The sequence below is a fragment of the Ailuropoda melanoleuca genome, chromosome 1, assembly GCF_002007445.2.
Source record: "Ailuropoda melanoleuca isolate Jingjing chromosome 1, ASM200744v2, whole genome shotgun sequence".
NCBI lineage: Eukaryota > Metazoa > Chordata > Mammalia > Carnivora > Ursidae > Ailuropoda > Ailuropoda melanoleuca.
In genome coordinates this window covers 12,601,383-12,622,675 of record NC_048218.1, presented here as the reverse complement: position 1 = coordinate 12,622,675, position 21,293 = coordinate 12,601,383, and the positions used below count along the sequence as shown (strand labels likewise).

Here is a 21,293-nt window from a genome sequence, read left to right as displayed (position 1 = left end):
AGAACCCAGGGCCCTACGGCCTGCTAAGCATCCTCACTTTCCAAGGACATCCTTGTGTCATGCGAGGAGATGGAGATGCACATTTTGGAAAAAAAAAAAGGGTGAGGGGGGAAACTAACACATTACCTCAGTTGGGTCAGGCTCCTTTTAAGTCCAAAAAACCCAAAATCCACATAAGAAGTTCCCGGCAAGAATAAAGTCACAGGTCTGGGTTTCTAAAATACTGCCCAAAACTGGCTAATGAGTTCCAGAGGCTCCCAGACCTTCCTGCTGGAAATCTTCACTTGCCCGCACTTCAGCCAGTGCTCTCCACCCAGCCCAGGTGACAACGTGGGGTCAAAAGAGATCTTATCTCCAGGATCAGATGGTCAGGCTTTGGGCTGGAATCCTAAAGACGCAGGAGACCTCCAATGTGGCTGGGGGAAAGGGGAGGCAAGACACACCTCCCTCCTCAGGGCCCCTCAGACTCAACCTGCAGACACCAGGCCCACCATCACCCCCTCTTCTGAAGAGCAAAGCATAGAAAACTCCATGGACTCCATGTCCATGGTCCCAACAATTCTACAGGGAAATTCCCAGACCCATTCTCGGACCCTAGCCTCCCACTCCCCCAGGGCTGACCTGGTGGCCTTGCAGGGCCATTATCACCTCTGCAGAGGACAGAGGAATCCAGGAAAGGGACCAGAATTGATCTCTATTTACAAGGTTAGCAGCTCCCAGCCAAGGAGGAGAGAGGGCGAGGGCAGTGGCAGGCAGGAGAGCTCTGGGCTGGAGGCAGCCATCGCAAAGCCAGGCTCCTTCTGCAGGATATCCTGTCTCTTCCGTGGACACAGAGAACAGTGTTTGGGGTTTTTAAGGAAAAGCAACTGAACCTCCATAGCCTAATCTCTCATCCCCTCCCGCTGCCCATCCCAAAGCAAAGCAGGGGGTAGTGGAGGGGGGGCACCCAGGTCCACTGTCTTCCAACCGCTTAATTCCTCACACATCTGTATACTTTAATAAAATCACGTGCTGTGGGGGCAGATGCTAAGGTTAAATAATACGGGTGGCTTTTTTGTTAAAACCTTCCTCCTTCGTAAATTCAAAGTGATGCTGGGCAGAAAAGCATGCAATGCCCTTCATATCACACTTTGGTTTTGCTAGAGGGCTGCAAAATGCGAGGACCCCCGGCTCCCCAACTGCACCCAAGCCTCCTTTTATGGAAAAAAACTCTGTAACACCACCAAAACTCAAAGGGCCTTGGCCCATTCTGTAACTGAGGATGTACTCAGCTCAAAGAACCTTCCCCCCACCTAGCTCTTCCCTGCGTCATCACTCTGTCCACATCTTTTGGAGACACTCAGTTGTCTGCCTCCTATATCACGGTAGTATGGTGCACTTCCCCCCTTCTGCTACCGTTTCACTGAACTGAGACCCCACTTGCTGGGGAATGCAAACCTCTGAGCTCAGCCTCAGCCCACTAGGGAGGAACCACTTCACCGAGCAAAAGAGCTCCAAGGTCTTCTAGAAGAATCTCCCACAAGCACAGGAGGAATCTTTCCTTAACCACAGTCTAGACCTTAATGAATTTCTTAACGAGGTCCCTGGAGACCCCAGAAACAGTGAAAGTCTTATGCTAGAGGGGATGGGAAGGAAGGGACGGGAGGTGGGGAAGGGGCTGGAAGGGGAAAACCCACCTAACTATTGATATCCCAGACCTTTTACACTGGAGCATTGTTTTATTTTCAAAACACTCTGTTCCTGGCTGAGTACTGCTTTATCTTTCAGTGCCTCCTTTATTTATTGTTCTTTAAAAAAAATGACCTACCATGATGAGAACTTTTCTTTTTAAACACAGAAGTGGTTACCTATATAAAACTGAATATTTAGGGATGCAATGACCTGAAGTTTGGAATTGTAAAAAACTGGAAAATTTTGCCGGGGCCTTTCGGGTCCTATACTGAGAAAAACACAAACAAAAAGACACACTCAGAAATATACACTCTACCCATCTGCTTAATTGAAAAAGGAAAATGTGTATGTATCTAGGCACACATGTCGAGTAGACACAAAGACGCACACACACGATCCCCGTGGAACAGTGTTTTCAATACAGGAGTCCAATGGCTGGAGACGGTGAAAAGAAGGCTCTTTCTCACTGCCTGCCTGCGTCCGTGGTGTTCAGGAATCTGGACATTGCTCAGAGGAACCAAATTCTCTTTCTGCCTTCCCACCTTCACCCCTCCTGCACCCTCAGACAGAACACCCTGCTGTCCCTGACTTCTAGTTGAGGTTTCAATGTGATCCCTATATTCTCACCTGCCTTCCTCACGAGGGAAAACGCAGGCTTGACCCTCCCGTCCACTAATGCACAGCCTCACAAAATGTTTCTCCTGCAGATCACAAGCTCCTTGTGGAGAGACCCAGTGGGCCACGGGCAAAGCTCTGCGGAAGGGATTTCCTGCCAGGCACTGCAGAAAGCCTGGGGTTCGGGAGGCTGCGGAACCGCAGGAATTTTGGCAGGGAGGAGACTGGACCAGGGCTGCCTTTCCTTTCAGGTTTGGTGGGAGGGGAGGAAAGGGAAGCTGGGAGGGAGAACTTGCAGAGGGAAAGGAGAGGAAGTCTTTGTCCCAGCTCTTCGGATGAGCATTATAGAGGAGTTAAATTGTCAGCTAATGAGATTTCCTAACCACGTGCTCCCTTTTAAGTCTAGGCCCCCAATTGATTTGATCCCCCGACGGCAGCAGGGGGCACAGCTGCCTTTCAGCATCCCTCAGGGCCAGAGAATTCCCAGAACAAGTGCAAGAAGGCTCAGAATCATCTCTAGGAGAACATTAAATAGGTTATTTCCTGTATTAATTGCTATCTAGCAATGAGGCTACTTCCTCTTTGTTTGCGGGAGTCCGCCTCCTTGGGGTGACAGGGCAGGCCCAGGGAGCAGAATGGTATCGGGAGCACTCCCTGTGGGTTCCTGCGTCCCATGGACAGACTGCAAGTCCCTCACCTGGTTTCTGTCTGTATGCTCTTCTGAGCCAGTTAAGACTCCTGAAGTCGACGTGCAAAGGACATGTTACCGGACCTTGTTCAATAACTTGCCCCAACCAGCAAACGGGTGTTGAAACTGGAAACATCTTTTTCAATAATATCTTACTTTGTGGCCAAGCCTGAGATTGTCTCTTTTCGACTCTCTCATTTGGGGTTGTAGGAGAGTTTTTCTTCTTTTTGTTTTTCCTGTATCAAACTGGCTTCTCTCTTTGCCTTACAAAAATTTGCAATGCCGGGCTGGTGGGGCAGAGGAAAAACAAGTCAAAACACATTGACGGCATTTCGAAGACACTGGATGAAACCAATTCTCCCCTTCTACCTTCCCTGGCTAGTCCACAGCCTCCTCCTTGGGTTTCTCTCTTCTCTATTCAAAGATAATTACTTAGCAACCTTGGTGTTTTCCACGCAAAGACAACCTCCCTGGCCGGGGCTCTTTACAGCCCGGGTACAAAAGAGCATATTCTAGAAACCAAAGGTTTACTAAACTTCTACCAGAAGACCCGGCTCAAATTTCACTTTTACCAGGAAGTGTCCCCTCCCTGCCTCCAGGTATCTCTTTGTTCAAACCTCCCTCCATCTGGGCGCTAATCACTTTGCAGGGTGGCCATCGGTTCATGGGCAACCGCTTCCCACCTGGACAAGTTTTCCTCCTCCAAACCCAGGCCTGGGCCTCAGCATTGCCTTCAGGAAGAAGGAGGGAAGAAGAAACAACTGAAACCTAATGGAAACTCAAACACATAAAAAGTGATTAGATAAGTACAATTAAGCCTAAGGCCAAGCAAAACAAGGGCTGTTTGAGGCGGAAAACAGTCCTTCGAGCTTTCTAAAATAAAATAGAAGCCAGGAAGAACAGCAGAAAGGGGAAAGGCAGTGGTCTATCTTTTAGAATAGATTCCTTCTAGCTGGGGAACATTCCACTGTTTGTTTGTGGCAGTCACTGTGCTAACCTGATGATTTTTATTGTCGTTCAAACCCCCACCACCCCCACCCTCCGAAAAATGGGAATACACATTATCCCCACTTTACAGACTCGGACACTGAGACGCAGGGAGATTAGGTAGCTCGGCCTGGGTGACTCAGTTTGTGAGTGACACTGAGCAGATACTGGAACCCGAGTTTGTCTGACCTCAGCGCCCAGACTCTCTTCTCCAGCTAAAAGTGTGCACCAAGTCAGCACGCATGGGTAAGCTGACCGCTACCGGGACTCAAGGATGCCCCCACAGCAGCTCGGCGGGGCCGTGTGGGTACCAGAAAAGCGGGCATGGATTGGCCAGCGTCCCCAAGGGCTCGCGCGCGTCCTTCAAGACTTGCCAGCACGCAGGAAAAGGCAGGCTCGTAATCAACCTGGGCTGATCCGGAGGCAAGGCCAGAGGATGCTACTGGGAGGGAGGTGAGCTTGGCTCGGTCAGCGCCCCGACGGCCGTCAATCTGAGAGAGCCCCTGGCCGGGACAAGGCGCCTCTGGGTGCACGGGGCCTAGGGGGCGCCGTGCGCGGCGGGGACTGGGCGCGAAGGCGCCGTCTAGCCGTCTTTTCCCTGCAGCATCTCTCCAGGAGGCCGGGGGAGGGGGCGTCACCTGACAGTACGCACCAACTTCTCCCAGCTCGGAGGGGGCGCGCGGCAGCAGTCTCGGCCGGGGGAGCGCAGCGCTCGGCTCTCTCCCAATGGCGAGGTCCGTAAACAAAAGCGGGCCCCACGCGGGTCCCCCACCCGGCGGTGGGCCGCGCGGCGCAGCAGTACCCGAGCGGCAGAGCCCGCGAGAGGGCGAGGCGGGGTCGGGATCCGGCTCCGGCTCCGGGACTCTACGCACAGCCCTGGGGACCCCGCACCCGGACCAGTCATTGCCTGCGCGCGCGCAGAATGCCGCTTTAAATGCCTCCTCCCAGGTCAGCCACGGGTCCCCGGCCCTGTGTGGCGGCCCCCAGGCTCTCCGCCCCGTGTGTCCGGCCCCGAAGGCGGCGCGGATCGCCAAGGTGAGCGCCGGCAACGTCGCCGAAAACCCAGGCCTGGAGGTGCCCAAGTCAGGGACGGAGACACACACACATACACACACTCGCGCGCGCGCACACGCAAGCCCTCCCCGAAGTTGATAAAAATCAGCCGACAAATACAAAGTGCTGCCGCCGCCTCAGGTCAGCGCCGACCTCCTGCTGCCGAGAAGACCGAATGCCAACGCCTGGACACTGTCACTTTCATTCGGCACCTGGGCGCCGCTGGCTTGTCTCCCTCCCGACAGCTCCCTTGCGCAAGGGATGTCCCCTCTAGCCTCTCCTCACCGGCTCCTCACCTTCCAAGTGTGTGAACACGAAAACAATACGAGTAAAGCCCAATCGGGCGGAGCTAGGACCCGCCGGGAGCCCCAGTGTGCGGGAGATGGGGGTCAGGACGTGCCCGCCACGGGCAGAGCGGCTCAGGGCAAACGCACCACGGTCCCTCGGGGCGGCTTCGGACAGCCGGCGCGCGCCCTCCAGGCCCGCGGTACTCACCGGCGACGCTCGTACCTGATCTCCGCGACGGGGCCGGGGACAATGCGGGGACGCCGGGCTCCTGGGGCTGCGGGCGCCGAGGCGTTCGCGGCGCTGCAGAGCTTCGCGCCCGACGGCGGCGGCGCTCCTCGGCCCGGCCGCGCTCCGGCCCGCTCGCTGTCTGCCAATGGGAGCTGTCAGGGCGCCTCTGCCGGCGGCCTCAGGGGCGGGGCCACGGGAGCCCGTGGGAAACCGAGCTCCGATTGGGTCGCCTGACAATCGCTCCGCCTCCAGGCGGCCAATCAGAGGCGGCGAATACAGGAGCGGGGCGTTCAGAGTTGCGCTGGAGAGTGACAACAGGAGCGCGCTGGGTACCCGCGCTGCATCCCGGCCGGTGGCGCCTGGCTGGAAGGATGCGGGCGCCGCGCGCTCCGGCGCTGCCACCATGCGAAGCGCGGGCGACGCGGCCTGGGGAGAGCAGGGGAAGGCAGCGAAGGCGCGGCGGGCTGGGGAACTGCGAGGGAACCCCTAACAAAGCAGCTTTGGGAGGGCCGAGCGGCCTCCGCCTCCTCCGGCTATAGGTCGGCGAAGCTGCCTGTCACTCTGCATAGGTGGAGGTGGCCAATGACGTACAGGGAAGGAGCTCGAGTTGGCGCGCGCGCGCGGCTCGGCATCAGTGGGATTGGTCGGAGGTAAAGGATTTTCCTGCCACCTATGGGGAACGGAACGGGGGAGGGGAAAAGCCAAAAAAAACGTACCTGCGACACGTGGTCTGGCTCGGGAGGCGTGTGCCTGGCTCTAGGGGGAGACAGGAACTTTTTCACGAGAGGCAGAAAAACCCTAACGTAAATCCTCCCTGTGGATGCTGGGGGATGTTAGTGCCCACCAGGCTCCAGGTGGGGCACGGTGGCCATAACCGAATCCCGGGGAGTCCTGGACTCCCCGAGGTGTCTCACCTTGCCCAGCGAGTGAACTTGCTTGGGCCTTACTGGGCAGAGTACGTGACTCGGGCAAGCTTCACACAGACCTCCTGGTCCCTTCTGTAAAATCCGGAAACGGTGCTTGCCCTTTACCTTTCGCGAGCTTGTGAGGGACACTGAAGCCAGGACGTGGACGGTAGAGACTAACGAAGCTTTCCCCACACTGGGCCGGTTCTCCCTCCTCACTTTAAGAGCCTTGGACTTCACCATTAAGAACAAAGGCTGGGGCGAATATTCCTTAACAATCTGAGGGGTGGGAAGGCCTGGACTCTTGGGGTTATCTGGTTGAAAACAAAAGGAACTGCAAAAGGCATTGCCTGTGTCCTAGAGGGTAAACCTGAACGGGAAAACTAAAAATCATCCTTGACTTCTCCCTCCTCCTTCTTCCCTCTGTCCTCGCCTACTTCCCAAATCCATGCCCTCCTCCGGATTTCTCTCACCCGACCACATCAAAGGACTCCTGTATCTTTCTACCCCTGTCCTCCTGAAATTTATTCTCCCTTCTGCAGAATCGTCCTTCTAAAAACCTCATTTTTGCTCCGTCACCACTGGACTCTTCCCTTTTTGTCCAGAATACCATCCCCCCTGCCCCGCCCCTCTGCTTTACCCGCACTTAACTAGCTCCTAGGGATTCTTCAGAACCCAGTTTTGCAGGCAATACATTCATGCAGTAGACATTTGCTGGATTCCAGCTGTGCAGCAGTCTTGTAGACACTGGGAACCTCCTGTATCCAGTCAAAGTTAGAGACCCACATCCCCCACCCCCAGTGCTCCGAACTTTCCCCTGTATTATGTGGGCTGAAATTGCCAGTTAAGTATGTCCTCTGTCACCAGCACAGCACTCCAGTCCACCCAGAATCTCATCTGTCTCATTCTCTGCTATTTCCCAGTGCCTAGCACAGTACTTGGCATATTTGGGGCCCTCAAAAATACTTAACCAAGAAATGAAGAGGAGCTATGAATAGAGGCAAGAGCTTTGAAGATTTGAAGTGCTTCTAAGACATCAGTTTTGTGAAGAATGGTTAGGATAGTAGATCAAGAGTGATACGTCCACGAGGTACCATGATGAGTGTTGCAGGGAGCTTTCTGAGTGGAGTTTGTGAGATTTTCCAAAAGGCAGTCTTTCAAAAAACTACCTTCGTCTCAGCCGGTATCTTGCCCAAGCTTCTCAGTGGAGAATCATTCCTTGGCTAAGCTTTCATCCCAGGAGAAAGAGCAATTTCTTAAGTGGTTACAAGTCATCATATTGTTAGAATATATACATATATATTCCAATATATATAAATGAATACTTTGGATTTTTCCCAAAGTATGTTCAGAAGTGCATTTGGCTGTCCTCTGGAGCCAGGCTGCCTACTCTCAAATCACAGTCCATCATCTTCTAGCTGTGATCTGGGCAAGTTACTTCACACCTTTGTGCCTCAGTTTCCCCATCTTTATAGTTGAGATGACAGTAGTGCCCACTATACAGGGTTGGTATGAGGATGAATGAGTTAATATTAGTCATGAGCTTAGAAGAGTGCCTGGAATGTAGTAACATTAAATACTGTTTATTAAATAAACATCTCCCAGGGTGCCAGGGTGGCTCAGTTGGTTAAGCATCCCACTCTTGATTTCAGCTCAGGTCATGCTCTCAGAGTCCTGAGTTCCAGCCCAGAGTCCAGCTCCACACTCAACAGGAAGTCCGCTTGAGATGGACTTCTCCCACTGTCTTTCTGTCCTTCTCCCACTGCCCCTTCCCCCCATGCTCTCTCTGTCTCTCTCTCTCTCTAAAATAAATAAATAAAATCTTTAAAAATAAATAAATAAACATCTTCCACTGGAGACGCGTGGGTGGAACCTGCTGAGGCCTCCAGTGTCAGTGGCAGGTAACTGAAGGCTTTCCTGGAAGTGAGCGGTTGGACTCTCCTCTGCCCGCTCAGGGCTGCCGCCATGTTGGCCCTGTTGTTACGGAGGCGCCATTGCTTCAAGGTAAACTTCAGAGGAATCCTGGGTGGCCCTCTAATAGCCTCCGGCATAGCTCCTGCTGCTCCAAGAAATCTGAAAAGCAGTTAAGAGCACTCAGGAGTTAGACTGGCTGGTTTGGATCCAAGTTCCATCATTTTCCAGCTCTGAAGCCTTGAACAGCCTCTTACTCTTTTGTAAGCCTCACTTTCTCATTCTGTAAAATAGGAGTAACCATCTCACCCCCCTAAGGATGTTGAGGGGGTTAAAAAAAGGTCACACACAGCACACGGTATGCACTCACTCGTAAAAGTTAGCTCTGGGGTTTAGCAAAGTTAAAGACTGAGTCACAGTGTCCTGATCTTTAAAATGCAATGAGGGGCACCTGTCTGGCTCAGTCCGTAGAGCGTGCAAATCTGGATCTCAGGGTCATGAATTGAAGCCCCATGTTGGGCATAGAAAAGAAAAAGGGAGGGAAAGGGAAGGGAAAAGAAAAAAAGAAAGAAGGGAGGGAGGGGAAAAGGGAGGAAGGAAGGAAAAGAAATTAAAAATAGAATAATGACATTTCATTAACTGCTTGAAAACCCTGAATGAGATGATAAGAGAAAGGCTTAGCCCTGTCCATAAAGGGGAGGTGGCTATAGAGGAAACCACCATTTTGGTTCTTCCCATCATTCACTCTCTCCCCCCACCTCCATCAAGACGTCAGGACTCTCGCCTCTCAGAATCGGCTCAGGGCCGACCATGGGAGCCTTTCCCACAGTCACGGTGCTACCACGGAGGTTAACAGAATGAAGCGCATCCGGCCTTTGGCTACATTTCTTGACCTCAAAAGCTACTGCAGGTTTGTGTGAATTTCTCGTCCGCTTCACACAGTATCTGGTTGCTTCACACTGTGGCAAAGAGAAGGGGGCATTTTGATTACAACACAGACAAATGCCATCTGGTAGAGTCTAATGGCATCCCATCTCCTGAGGGCACTGTTGACATCTGAAGAAAACAGCATTGGCATGAAGGGAGAAAATGGAGTGGTCCAAGGCAGAATGAAGGGTTTAGGACAAGAGAACGGGCAGAAATCACATTTCTAGTCCATGACCTCCACTCCAGCCACAAGTCAACATTTTCTTCCCCACTGGTGACTGAAAGCCTCACAAAATACAAAGGTAGGTAAGTCACAACAAGTAGCCCTCCCTAGTAAGGCTACACCACAGAGGTGAGCCCATGTCCTTACTCCCAGCAGCCTTGTGTCACCTCTGTTCCTGACTGGGCCTTCCATTTGAACAGGGCTCCCTAGGGGCACCGCTGGGGTCTGTGTGGGTCACTGCTGTAGCCCTCCTATCTAGAACAGAGCCTGGCCCACAGAAAGCGATCAATGTTCATGGAATGAATAGAGGTTATAGCCTCTTGAATTCCCTGCTACAAGGAGTTCAGTATTTTCTTTTTTGTCATTTAGTTGTGGATGCCCTCTTTAAGAAAGAACGGGAGGCAGCCCATAGAACACCTCTCTCTAGCAAGGCTCCCCTCATGGTAAAGATGGCGGTTCTAATGTAGTTTTGTCTTTAACAAATGTAAGCTCCTTGGGGTACGCTCTACTCTCCTGGAGCTTGAACACTATGTGTTCAATAAAATTTGCTACAAAAGCACTTCCTGGTTCTCATTTACTTGAAACGTACTAGGAGAGAGGCGAGAATTTGGTTTGCCAAAGCAACTGTTGATGAATTCGTCGGTCTCTTGCCAAGACCCCTTTAGCCCATGAATCCCCCCACCCCCCGAGTTAGAGGGATTAGCAGATAGTCAGGGTCAAAATCTAAAATGGAAAAGTTCGGGGCACCTGGGTGGATCAGTCGGTTAAGCATTCGACTCTTGATTTCAGCTTAGGTCATGATCTTAGGGTCCTGGGGTCGAGCTCCAGGTGGTTCCATGCTCAGCAGGGAGTCTGCTTGAAATTCTCCCTCTCTCTCTCTCACTCTTAAATAAAATCTTTTAAAAAATAAATGGAAAAATTTTGTTTAGTCCTATCTTACTGGCCTCTTTTTTTTCTTTTCTTTTCTTTTTTTTTTTTTTTAATGTTTCTGAGATTTTCTCTAACCAACCAGTCAGGTCACTAATGAATTCCAAGTTCCTGACAATAGGTTCAGAGAGGTAAAGCTCTGCCTTCTGGATCAGGTAAGCCATTGCTGGGGTGGTTCTGAGGTACACTCCCCTAGAACTTTGCTGTGTATTCTGACACACAGCTGGCAGACCCCTTGAAAACCTGGCCCGAGTATTTCCAGGAGCCCCACCTTTCAGACTGCCATACCCCCACACCCATCCAGAGAGCACAGACTTAGTAGATAGGCCTCTAACTCTAGCCCCTGCTGCAACGGGATTTACAAGCACCGTAAAAGTGACACAAACTTGTTTAATTTATAAATATCTGGAATGACAAGTATAATGGATGATAAACACACGATATCATTGAAAGTGATAAGGCTTTTGAAACTGCCCTGTAGGAAGGAGGGAAGGAGGAAAAGAAGAAAGGAAAGAAGGAAGGAAAACAAAAAGAGGCACAAATCAATACCCCAGAATTTCCACCAGGACATTTAACCCCGTCTGGCTCCTGAACGGACTCTACCCAGGAAAGGCCTACGGGACAGGTGACCTGTGCCCTCCCGCAGGATCCGGCGCTCAGAAGGGCTCCACACTTGGTTTAATGCTCTGCTGTTGCTGTCTTGAAAAACAATCCTAATTGTCTTTCATCCCAATTTTGTAACAAAGAGCCGTGCGTTTTCATTTTACTTTGGGCCCCACAAATTACATAGCCCATCCTTCCCCAACCTCTTCCACTAGAGGAGGTCTCATTCCTGGTCCTCCTTGACCCCCAGTCTGGACCTTTCACACAGCAGGCACCCAGGACAACCGTATTAAAGGGTTCAACCTAAGTGTAAGGTACTGTCTGTTGTTTCTATGCCAGAATTCATGGGTCGAGCCCAGGCGTTAGGTAGCGAGTCGCCCTTGAGAGCATGGAGATCTGGTGCAGTAACGAAGATCCAGCTGACAAGGGGACACGTCTGGATCTTCTGACCGAAGGATTCCAAGAAGATAAGCAAAGACCACCCAGGAGCCATGAAGACCCCCAAGGGAGGCTGCACCCTCCCATCTTATAGTGCTTTGTCTTATGAGCCAACCCGACTGGGCCACAGAGTGCCCAGACATTAGGGCAAACGTTATTCTGAGTGTGTCTGGGAGGGGTTTTGCCTGGGATTGGTATCTGAATCAGCAGACGGAGTAAAGCAGACTGCTCCTCTCCATGTGGGTGGGCCTCATCCAATCAGTTGAAAGCCTGAATAGAACCACAGGCTGACCCTCCTTTAAGGAGGCGTCCCTCTTGCCGACCGTATAAGCTAGGACATTGGTCTTTCCCTGCCTTCACCCTCAAAGGGAAACTTCAGCTCCTCTTGGGTCTGGGGCTGCCGGCCTTCAGACGGAAACCTACACCGTCAGCTCTCCCAGACCTCCAGCCTGCAGACGCCGGAGCTGGTGACTCGTTAGTCTCTGTAATCACATGAGCCTACTCCTATCATAACCTCCCCCCCATACACCTTTCTCTCTCTCTCTCTCTCTCTCTCTCTCTCTCTCTCGCCGTATGTGTAAAGATCGCCTGTTGATTTGTTTCTCCTAGAGAACCTTGCCTAATGCACATCCCGGTAGTGTTCCCTACAACCACTCAGCCATTCAGCGTTTCTCTCCACCCGCGACTCAAAGCGTGCAGCAGCATTCTCGGCTGGTGTCAGAAATGCACGGTCCCGGGCCCCATGGCAGACACACCGAATCCGGATCTCCAGCTTCCTAAGACCCTCAAGTAAAAATTTGGGAAACACATCAGCCTTCTTTGAAAATGAGAGCCACCTGAGAGGGGCGACGATATTAAAAACGACTGCCTGGGGCACCTGGGTAGCTCAGTCAGTTAAGCATCTGACTTTTGATTTTGTCTCCGGTCGTGATCTCAGGGACATGTGATCGAGCCCCACATCGGGCTTTGCTCTCAGCTCCGCGTCTGCTTCTCCCTCTGCCCCTCCCCCTGCTCGTGCTCGCTTTCTCAAATAAATAAATAAAATCTTGAAAAAAAAAAAAAAAAGCTTCCTAGTAAAAGAATTAGTTGAACTGGGCTTTCTTACCTGAGGACAGGTGGGAGCAGGGGGAAGGAGGATCCAGCAAAGGCTTAGGGAGCCAGGACACTTTCCCAGCCCTGACGAGCCTCCTTCCATCGTGGAGAAAAGATGGGGAAGCCTCAACCTATGGACTCCTATGTGCAACCAAGGCAAAGAAACTCAAGGGCAAGGTGGCAGGGCCAGACACGGCCGGCCAGGCCGCCTCCCAGTCAGGGAACTTCGCACTCCCTCCTCTGTGTAATGGGCTCGGTTGCATTTTATTTTCTGTGTTTTCACTGAAATGGCAGTTTGTGGAGAAACTCTTCCACTTGGCTGTGAACACACTCTGAGCAACAGCAGAATTGGCAAGGACAGCGCTGTGGAATATTTCAGAAACTTCAAGGCAAAGGGACAAACAAACAACCACAAAAAAATTTTTTTTTTTCCTTTCCTCAAAATGCGTTTTAAGGGGAAAGAGCTGGAAATCAAACACAATGACCGGGAAGGCCTCCACGGGTCTCCAGAAGAAAACTAATTTGACTTGATTTTTCTCCGCTCCGGCCCACCCTCGCCCGATTATTAATTCATCGACCGGGGAAGAACCAAAGCTCCCCGGCACCCCATAGCTAAGGCAGGCTCCTGGGGCTCCGAGATGCTTTACCAGGTCTCAGCCTCCCGCCCCCTCCGCCTCTCTTTGTTTTTTTTTTTTTTAATATTTTATTTATTTATTCAACAGAAATAGAGACAGACAGCGAGAGAGGGAACACAGGGGGAGTGGGAGAGGAAGAAGCAGGCTCATAGCGAAGGAGCCTGACGCGGGGCTCGATCCCATAACGCCGGGATCACGCCCTGAGCGTGAAGGCAGACGCTCAACCGCTGTGCCACCCAGGCGCCCCTGCCTCTCTTTTTATTAAAGTACGGTTGACACACGTCCTATGTTCGTTTCAGGTGGGCAACATCTGTGCGCTATGCGGTGTTCACCGCCCGCGTGGCTCCCACCTGCCACCATACGGGGCTCTGACACCGCCACAGACCACGTCCTTCCCTGTGCCGTGGCCCTGCCACCTGCCTTGACTCCCGCACCCAGGGAGCGCGAGGGGCGGTCGGGCCGCCTCTTTCCCACCCCCCTGGCGCCTGGCCCGAACATGCCAGAGCACGTGCTCTCGGCTCCTTGTACCATCCCTTGATTCTTGATTCCACGCAAGTGCTGTCCTCCCCCCACCTCCAGTCTCACAGAAGGGTATGGAAAAGGCTGGAACGGAGCCATGCTGCCTCAGCAGAAACAATCACTAGACTTAAAAGAAGCTTCTCTCCCCAGGAAGAAGGCTGGCACAGTGGAGCCACGGAAATCCACCTCTCTTCTTGGAAGAAGGGGGCAGCCCCTTTTCTCTCCCTCCATCCGTATGGGGATACTGCCCCTCCACACACAGACACGCACGCACGCACACACACATGTTTTCTAGAGAAGCATTAAAGGCAGAGAGGCTAGTGGGTCAAAGCAAGGACTCTGCCCTAAGTCAGATCTTGTCGCTGTTCCTTCCCAGCTGTGTGACTTTGAGGAAGTTTAGTTAATGTCTCTGCTTAATCGCCCTTGTGTTAGCTCAGGTTGCTAGGACAAGATACTACACACTGGGTGGGTTAAACATTTATTGTAATTTAGAATAGATTAAAGACATTTGTTTTCTTACAGTACTGGAGACTAGAAGTTCAAGATCAAGGTGCCATCAGGGAACTCTCTCCCTGGCTTGCAGATGGTTGTCTTCTTGCTGTGACCTCGGCTGGGCTTTCCTCTGCGCAATGCTGAGAGAGAACTCTAGTGTCTCTTCCTTTTTTCATAAGGACGCTAGCCCTGTTGGATTGGCCCCTTGCCCTTATGACTCCATTTAACCCTAATTACCTCCTAAGTGCCCTATCTCCAAATACAGGTGCAGTGGGGGCTGAGAGCTTCAACCTATGCACTAGGGGAGGGCAGCACAATTCAGTCCTTCACAGTCCTCATCGGTAAAACTAGGCTCATAATATTGTCCATCTCGTGGGGTGTTATGAGGATAGGATGACTCCATACAGTAAAGAACTTAGACCAGCACTTGACCGATGTTAGAGACACCTACAGATCCCTGACTCACCTCCAGAAGGCTCGACTCGTTTTGCTCGCAACACCTCTCTCCCCAGATGCCCAAAAAGCTCCATGAAATTAACATGTCCATAATCTCATTGCATGTGCTCCACCACCTTCCCCAAACAACAACCAACAAATTCCAACAACCTCTTTTTTTTTAATTAAGATTTTATTTTTAGGTAACCTCTCTATTCAACGTGGGGCTCGAACTCACAACCCCGAGATCAAGTGTCGCTTGCTCTAATGACCGAGCCAGCCAGGCGCCCCCACCCAATTACCTCTTTTGTTGCCCAGGTCACTTTCTGGCCGTCCCACCTGTAGAGACAGTGCTCGGGCTAGAAAAATGGGAGGCATCTTGGCCTTCCCCCACCCTTTACTCCTCATCAAATAAACGCCCAAGCCGATTATCTGTGGGTAGATCCGACCTTGGAAACGGCTCTAGAACCCTCCCTTCTGCAGGCCCTGGCTCCTGCCCCTGGCCCAGCTCACACCCCCACCTTCTGATGATGGCAATAGCTTTCTCACTGGTCCTTCCACCTCCGGTTTCCATCCCTCTGTCACTCACTCTTTGGAAAAGTCTCTCCACTAAATAGAAGATAAAGAACACTGATTTCACCCAGCACTGAAGATCCATCCTGCCTGTCTGATCTCCCCCAATGCTCCCGAACTTGTCCTGCTCCCCATCTACACGAGATGACCCAGGGCTCCCCCTGCCAGCCTTTTCTCTCCCTGACCCTCTGCCTGGAATACCTTCTTGGGTCCCAGTTCTCTCTGTCCAGTGTGATCCTGCTCCCCATTCAAAGTCAGGGACCCTCTTCTTCCTCATGGCTACTCATCACCTGTGATGTGTGAGGCTTTATGCGGTCTCTGATCCGACTTTTCATTTCATATTCGCATCAACTTTCCAAAATATGTTCTGTAACCTCCGTTTAAAAGATAAAGAGACTGAGTAACTTGACCCAGGTCAAAGCACTGACGAGTGATTCTCCCAGAGGGAGACCTCTGATGATTTCCCTAGCCCTTGCTTCCCCACCTCCCAAACAGAACCTGTCACTCCGTTTTTCAGAGCTGACACATGCAGCCCGTGCCTATGACACTTACCACATTGTATCTGAGGCAGAATATCAATCCATTTTGGAGGCGTTGGCAAGAATCTCTGTTGGAAGGTCTCGTTTCTTTTCTGGACCCAGCGTCCTCCCTTCCCAGAGGGTCTGTTGGCCCCATCCCCCTTCGTGGGTCCAGGACAGTCTTCTTTTCCACTTTTTTTGGAAGGTGAGGAATGTGCACTGATTAGGGACATGCCCGGATTTAGCAGGCATTTAAAACTGTCTGCTCTGTGCCGTGTAACGTGCCAGGGCTGAAGGCAAGGGGCAATGCAAAGACAGAAGCCATGATTTCTCCCGGCTTGCAGACGTGCACAGTGAGGAGCAAGGCAAGCAGGGAAAGCAGGAATGGAAATGGCAATGTGGCAGGGGGTGCAGGGCTAGAAGGGACGTGCCAAGCATGTGGTGTGGCAGGATCAGGCTTCCACACTGGAACCCCAGAGTTTTGGGCTTTTCAAGATTATCTGAGATAAAGAATGAGCTGGGGGAGGGACAGAGGGAGAAGGAGAAGCAGACTCCCCGTTGAGCAGGGAGCCTGATGCGAGGACTCGATCCCAGGATGCTTGGATCATGACCTGAGCCAAAGGCAGATGCTTAACCCATGAGCCACCCAGGCGCCCCCCAACCCCAGAGTTTTGGCATGGGCTGCTGTTGGGGCAGAACCATGTGTCTCAGAAGAAGTGTAACAGTCTGACTTTTTAAGGACTGTATTAGTCTGTTGGGGCCACAGATTGGGGACTTAAATGACAGAAATGTATTCGCTTGCTGTTCTGGAGGCTGGAAGTTCAACATCAAGTCATCAGGGCTGGTTTCTTCTGAGGCGGCTGCACTTGGCTTATAGATATCTGTCCCCTCCCGGCGTCCTCCTATGGTCTTTCCTCTCTGCACAAGGGTCCCTGGTGTCTCCCTCTCTGTCCCGATCTCCTCTTCTCATAAAGGACAGCAGTCTTATTGGATTCAGGCCCAAGCGAAGGACCCCGTTTTAACATAACTAACCATAACTAACCGTCTAAGGCCCCATCTGCAAATGCAGTCCCATTCTGAGGTGCTGGAGGGTAAGTCTCCAGCATAGGAATTTGGAGGGGAGGCCCCATTCGGTCCCTAGCAAGTCCCACCCCCCCACACCACTGCTGAGCATTAGGGGGTCAGCGCAGATACCCTTTTCCCATCGTGTTTGGGTCCGTTTTCCTGGTTGAGTAACCGTGTGTTGAATTCAATCGGATTCTTTGGTTAGTTAGCAAAGGGTCACTGAAAAAGTGTCCTCTGTCCTCAGAAGCGTTTCTTCTCTCATTTTCAAAAAGGAGAGAAAAAAATGCATTGCTGCGATTTCTAAGTGCTTCTTTTAAAGCCCAGGACTGAGGGAGAATCGCGGTCATGGGGCTCTCAGGGCGGAGGGTGCGGGCACGGTGGCCAGGGCCCGATGGGGAGCCGGTTGGGCTGGGGACAGGGGCCCTTTCTCACGGCGGTCCACATACGCCGCCTTATCCCGCGTCTGCACCCGGCTGTCCATAGGTGCCTCTCAGGAGCTGCATTAATCCCTCCTCTGAGGATTTATGTGAATTTATTTCCCTCTAGAACAAGTGTTGCTTTTATCGTTTCAAAAGTTGTGGTATGTAAGCAGCAGCATTCCAGGGCCTCGGAGTCCCTGTTACTGCAATCAGTTCCTCGGATTGGCCAAACCCCGACTTCCCAACTTACAAACTGGGAACTGGAAACCGTGGCCCAGTGCGGCCACCCTGGCAGCTTCCCCCATGTGTTTACCTAGGACTCTTGTCCTCTTTCTTCGGCCAACTGATGTTAATACAAAAGGTGCACTCTTTCCCCGCTCTTCACTGCTCTAATTCCTGATGGGAAATAAAGAGCTTGGATATTATTGCAAGCCACCTTATTTTATTTTATTTTATTTTTTATTTTATCTTATTTTATTGATTTATTTGAGAGAGAAAGAGAGCAGGAGTGGGTAGGAGGGGCAGGGGGAGAAGCAGATTCCCAGCAGAGCAGGAAGTCCCCCACGGGGCTCTCTCCCAGGACCCTGAGATCATGACCTGAGCGAAGGCAGCCTCCCAACCGACTTTCAGGGCATCCAACCCAGGGGCCCTGCAAGTCATTTTAAATAGCCAGCTCCAAAAGGACACAATAATCCCTCCTGCTAAAAACAAAAACAAAAACAAAAAACAAAAAAAGTTTGTTTTGTGTAATAAACACTGGCTCTAATCCAAAGAGAAGACGTGCAAAACAGGACCGACAGGTGCTTTTGCTGAAGTGGGTCACGTGGAACGAAATATCGGAGCCCGGAACAGTATGTTCATATCGATCATCTGATAAATAGCGCTTTAAGGAAGAGGTTATCTCCTGAGTGAACTTCATTTTTTCCTTGACTGACCTGCTACATTCGTTTCCTATTGCTACTGTAACAAATGATCTCAAATTTAGTGAAACCACACACATTTCCTGTCTTATATTTCCGGAAGTCAGAAGTCTGAAATGGGGGTCTCACTGGGCTAAAATCAGGGTGTTGGCAGGGCTGCGGTCCTCTCTGGAAGCTTGCAGGGAATATTTGTTTTCTCTCCTTTTCTAGCTTCCAGAGGCCGTCCACACGCCTTGGCCCGTGGAGCCCTTCCTTCTTCAAAGCCAGCAATGGCCAGTGGAGCCCTTCTCACGCTGCACCCCCCGGACCTGGACTCTGCTCTACCCCAATTGCATTTCCAAGGACTCTTGGGATTATGTGTGCCCACGGGATAATCCAGGATAATCTGCCCATGTCGGCTTAGGTTAATTAGCAACCTTAATTCCATCTGCAATCTTAATTCCTCCCTGTTGTGAAATGTAAGGTAGTCACACACTCTAGGGATTAGACCCTGGGCATCTTTGGAGGCCATTATTCTTCTACTATACCCACTTTATGGCAAACAATGAAAATACAGTGTATTTCAGGAGTTGTAGTTGTGTGTGTTTATTGTATCTATTTAGAATGATTAGATTTCCCCCCTATTACTTTTTGCTTTATTTAAATATACTTGACATATAATATTATATTAGTTACAGGTGTATAACATAGTGATTTGACAATTGTAAATATTACAAAATGCTCTTTCCCTATTACTCCTGTTTTTAAAAAATTTTAAGTAATCTCTGTACCCAACATGTGGCTCAAATTCACAACCCCAAAATTAAGAGTCACACATTCTACGGACTGAGCCAGTGAAGCAGTCCTTCTTAGGTCTTAACTGGAATCAAACAATCTACACATACGTAACATAACCAAAATAGTAGATGCCATTCCTTTCCTTGCTAAATGCACTTCCCTCTTTTTCCCCAAAGGGCTTGTTACTAAGAGATGCTTGAGTATCATCGTTTCTAAGAAACCTACCAGTTCTAATTGTTGGCTCAGAGTAGGGATCCCTTATTCAAGAAACAATTCAATACATTTGTCCACAGTTAGTTGTTTTCAGCCACGGACAAATTTCATTTGCTTTGCTCTACACCTGATTTGACGTCGCATTCGTCAATACTTCCTATTTGAAAACCCCATCTTTTAAAACTCCTTACAATTTCCACTGACTTTGGAGATGAGGGAGGCCTGGGGAGAGAGCTGGCTTTGTACCAGGTTTGTTGGTTTTGTAGTAGGAGATACTGGAAAGGGCCGATACTTTTGAAGTCATTAAGCAGAAAAGTGGCAAATGTTCCTCTTCTTGTTCGCGTCATAAAAACACGTGTAGGCCAAGACGAGAAAATTCTGGTCCTGAAATGATAATCTGTTACAACATCAACTACATTCAGAATTTGTACTAATCTTTAATTTTTTCCCCTGAGTGTGGGCTGACAGTTTGGTAGAGATACTTCAAAGAAGGAGGAGTGAGTGGGGGTGGGGAGGAAACAATATTTATGTCTAGCAGCACCTGGAAGAATGTGTAACATCTGTCATTTGGATCTCAGTTCACATCTTTCCCATTGGCACCTGCAAATGTCATAGAGGGTGATAATCATTTCCCTTTTATTCTTATCTGTTTGGATCGTCTCTCCCATTATGCCTGCTCCAGTATTATTACCACTATTCATAGAAATGAATGGCCCTTCCAAATATGTGCTATAAAATAAACCCTTCAATGTGGGGTCGCAGATTTAGAAAAGAAAGGCTTAACTGAGTAACTTTTATTTTTACAATCATTAGGGAAAACAAACAAAACTTCCAGCATCCCCGACCACTGCTTTTTCTTTCTGAACCTGTTTTATTTAAATAGCTCATACTGAGGGGGCCTGAGTCAGCTTAGCCAGTCAGCTAAGCATCTGACTCCCGATTTTGGCTCAGGTCATGATCTCAGGGGCATGAGATCCAGCCGCTTGTCAGGTTCCATGCTCGGCGGGGAGCCTGCTTAAGATTCTCTCTCTTCCTCTCCCTCTGCGTCTGCCCCTCCTCCCTCCCTCTCTAAAAAACAATAATAAATTATAGATGGAGAGAGAGATGAGAGATGATAGATAGATAGATAGATAGATAGATAGATAGATAGATAGATAGATAGATGATAGATAGATAGCTCATAACAACTCTTGAGTTGATTCTAGGGATGGGGCCCTATGGGATCCTGACATCTAACCTATGCAAACACATTTTGGTCTGGGTCTTGGCCAGAAGACTGGAGTCTTCTGAGGGGCTGGTGGAATATGTTTCATCAGATACTTGTCACAGAGGTTGCTAGCTCCCTCAGGTTTGATACTTGATGGAAGAAGCAGTTCATTTGGTGAACAGGCATTCCAGAAAGTTCCTCTGCAGTTCTTACATACATTTTTTTGTTAGGTGTGTCTCTTTTTTTTTCCCCAAGTAAGTTCTATGCCCAATATGGGACTTGAACTCACAACCCTGAGAGCAAGAATTGCATGCTTTACCTACTCAACCAGCCAGGTGCCCCCAGGTGTGTATTTTTAATAAATGTGTGTGAAGGGGGAGCTCTTTTCAAATTACATCACTTGAAGAAAATCTTTGCATTGATGAGGACAATCTCTCTGTCAAAGATTGCTGCTATTAGGCTGCCTGGGTGGCTTAGTGGTTGAGTATCCGACTCTCGATTTCGGCTCAGGTCACGATCTCAGGGTCGTGGGATGGAGCCCTGCATCGGGCTCCACACTCAGTGCAGAGTCTGCTTGTCTGTCCCCTCTGCTCCTCTTCCACCCCCCGCCTTCTCTCTCTCTTTAAAAAAATAAATACTATATGTTGGCTAATTGAATTTAACTTTAAAAAAAGAAAAAAAGAATGAAAAGACATATAATAGAAAAATATACTAAAATAAATAAATAAGATAAAATTTAAAGAAAAGGATTGCTACTATCTTATGCTACTAAAATAAATAAATAAGATAAAATTTAAAGAAAAGGATTGCTACTATCTTATCTTTAGAAAAAAATACTAAAATAAATAAGATAAAATTTAAAGAAAAGGATTGCTACTAAAATACACTGACCTGGGACACAGGAAGGAGACAGAGAGAGGAGCCAAGTGTCACAGATCATGTTCCAGGGGAGGCAGGAGCTGAG

The 21,293-nt window shown here is 50.1% G+C and overlaps 3 protein-coding genes across 5 annotated transcripts in view; 1 reads left to right on the top strand and 2 right to left on the bottom strand.

Moving 5' to 3' along the window:
• Nucleotides 1–5,670, bottom strand: part of TIAM1 (TIAM Rac1 associated GEF 1) — a 371,077-nt gene extending 365,407 nt beyond the window's left edge. For both annotated transcript variants that reach the window (XM_034656384.1, XM_034656389.1), the window contains exon 1: nt 5,525–5,670. The gene's annotated coding sequence lies outside the window, so the exon portion shown is untranslated. The remainder of the gene's footprint in view (nt 1–5,524) is intronic.
• On the top strand, nt 4,688–12,306 carry LOC117801140 (collagen alpha-1(I) chain). Its single transcript, XM_034655290.1, is given in 4 exon segments — nt 4,688–5,035; nt 5,368–6,045; nt 6,047–6,180; nt 12,074–12,306. Coding segments are annotated over 4 exon segments (1,344 nt in total). The 3' UTR covers nt 12,258–12,306.
• A 6,262-nt stretch (nt 12,307–18,568) lies between these two features.
• Nucleotides 18,569–21,293, bottom strand: part of LOC109491175 — a 79,614-nt gene continuing 76,889 nt past the window's right edge. The window contains exon 4 of one of the 2 annotated variants that reach the window (XM_034656350.1): nt 18,569–19,506. In XM_034656350.1, the coding sequence (XP_034512241.1) occupies nt 19,466–19,506 (41 nt within the window). In that variant the 3' untranslated portion in view covers nt 18,569–19,465. Of the gene's footprint in view, nt 19,507–19,533; nt 19,723–21,293 lie in introns of those variants that run through there. The other variant, XM_034656352.1, reaches the window with a different exon arrangement.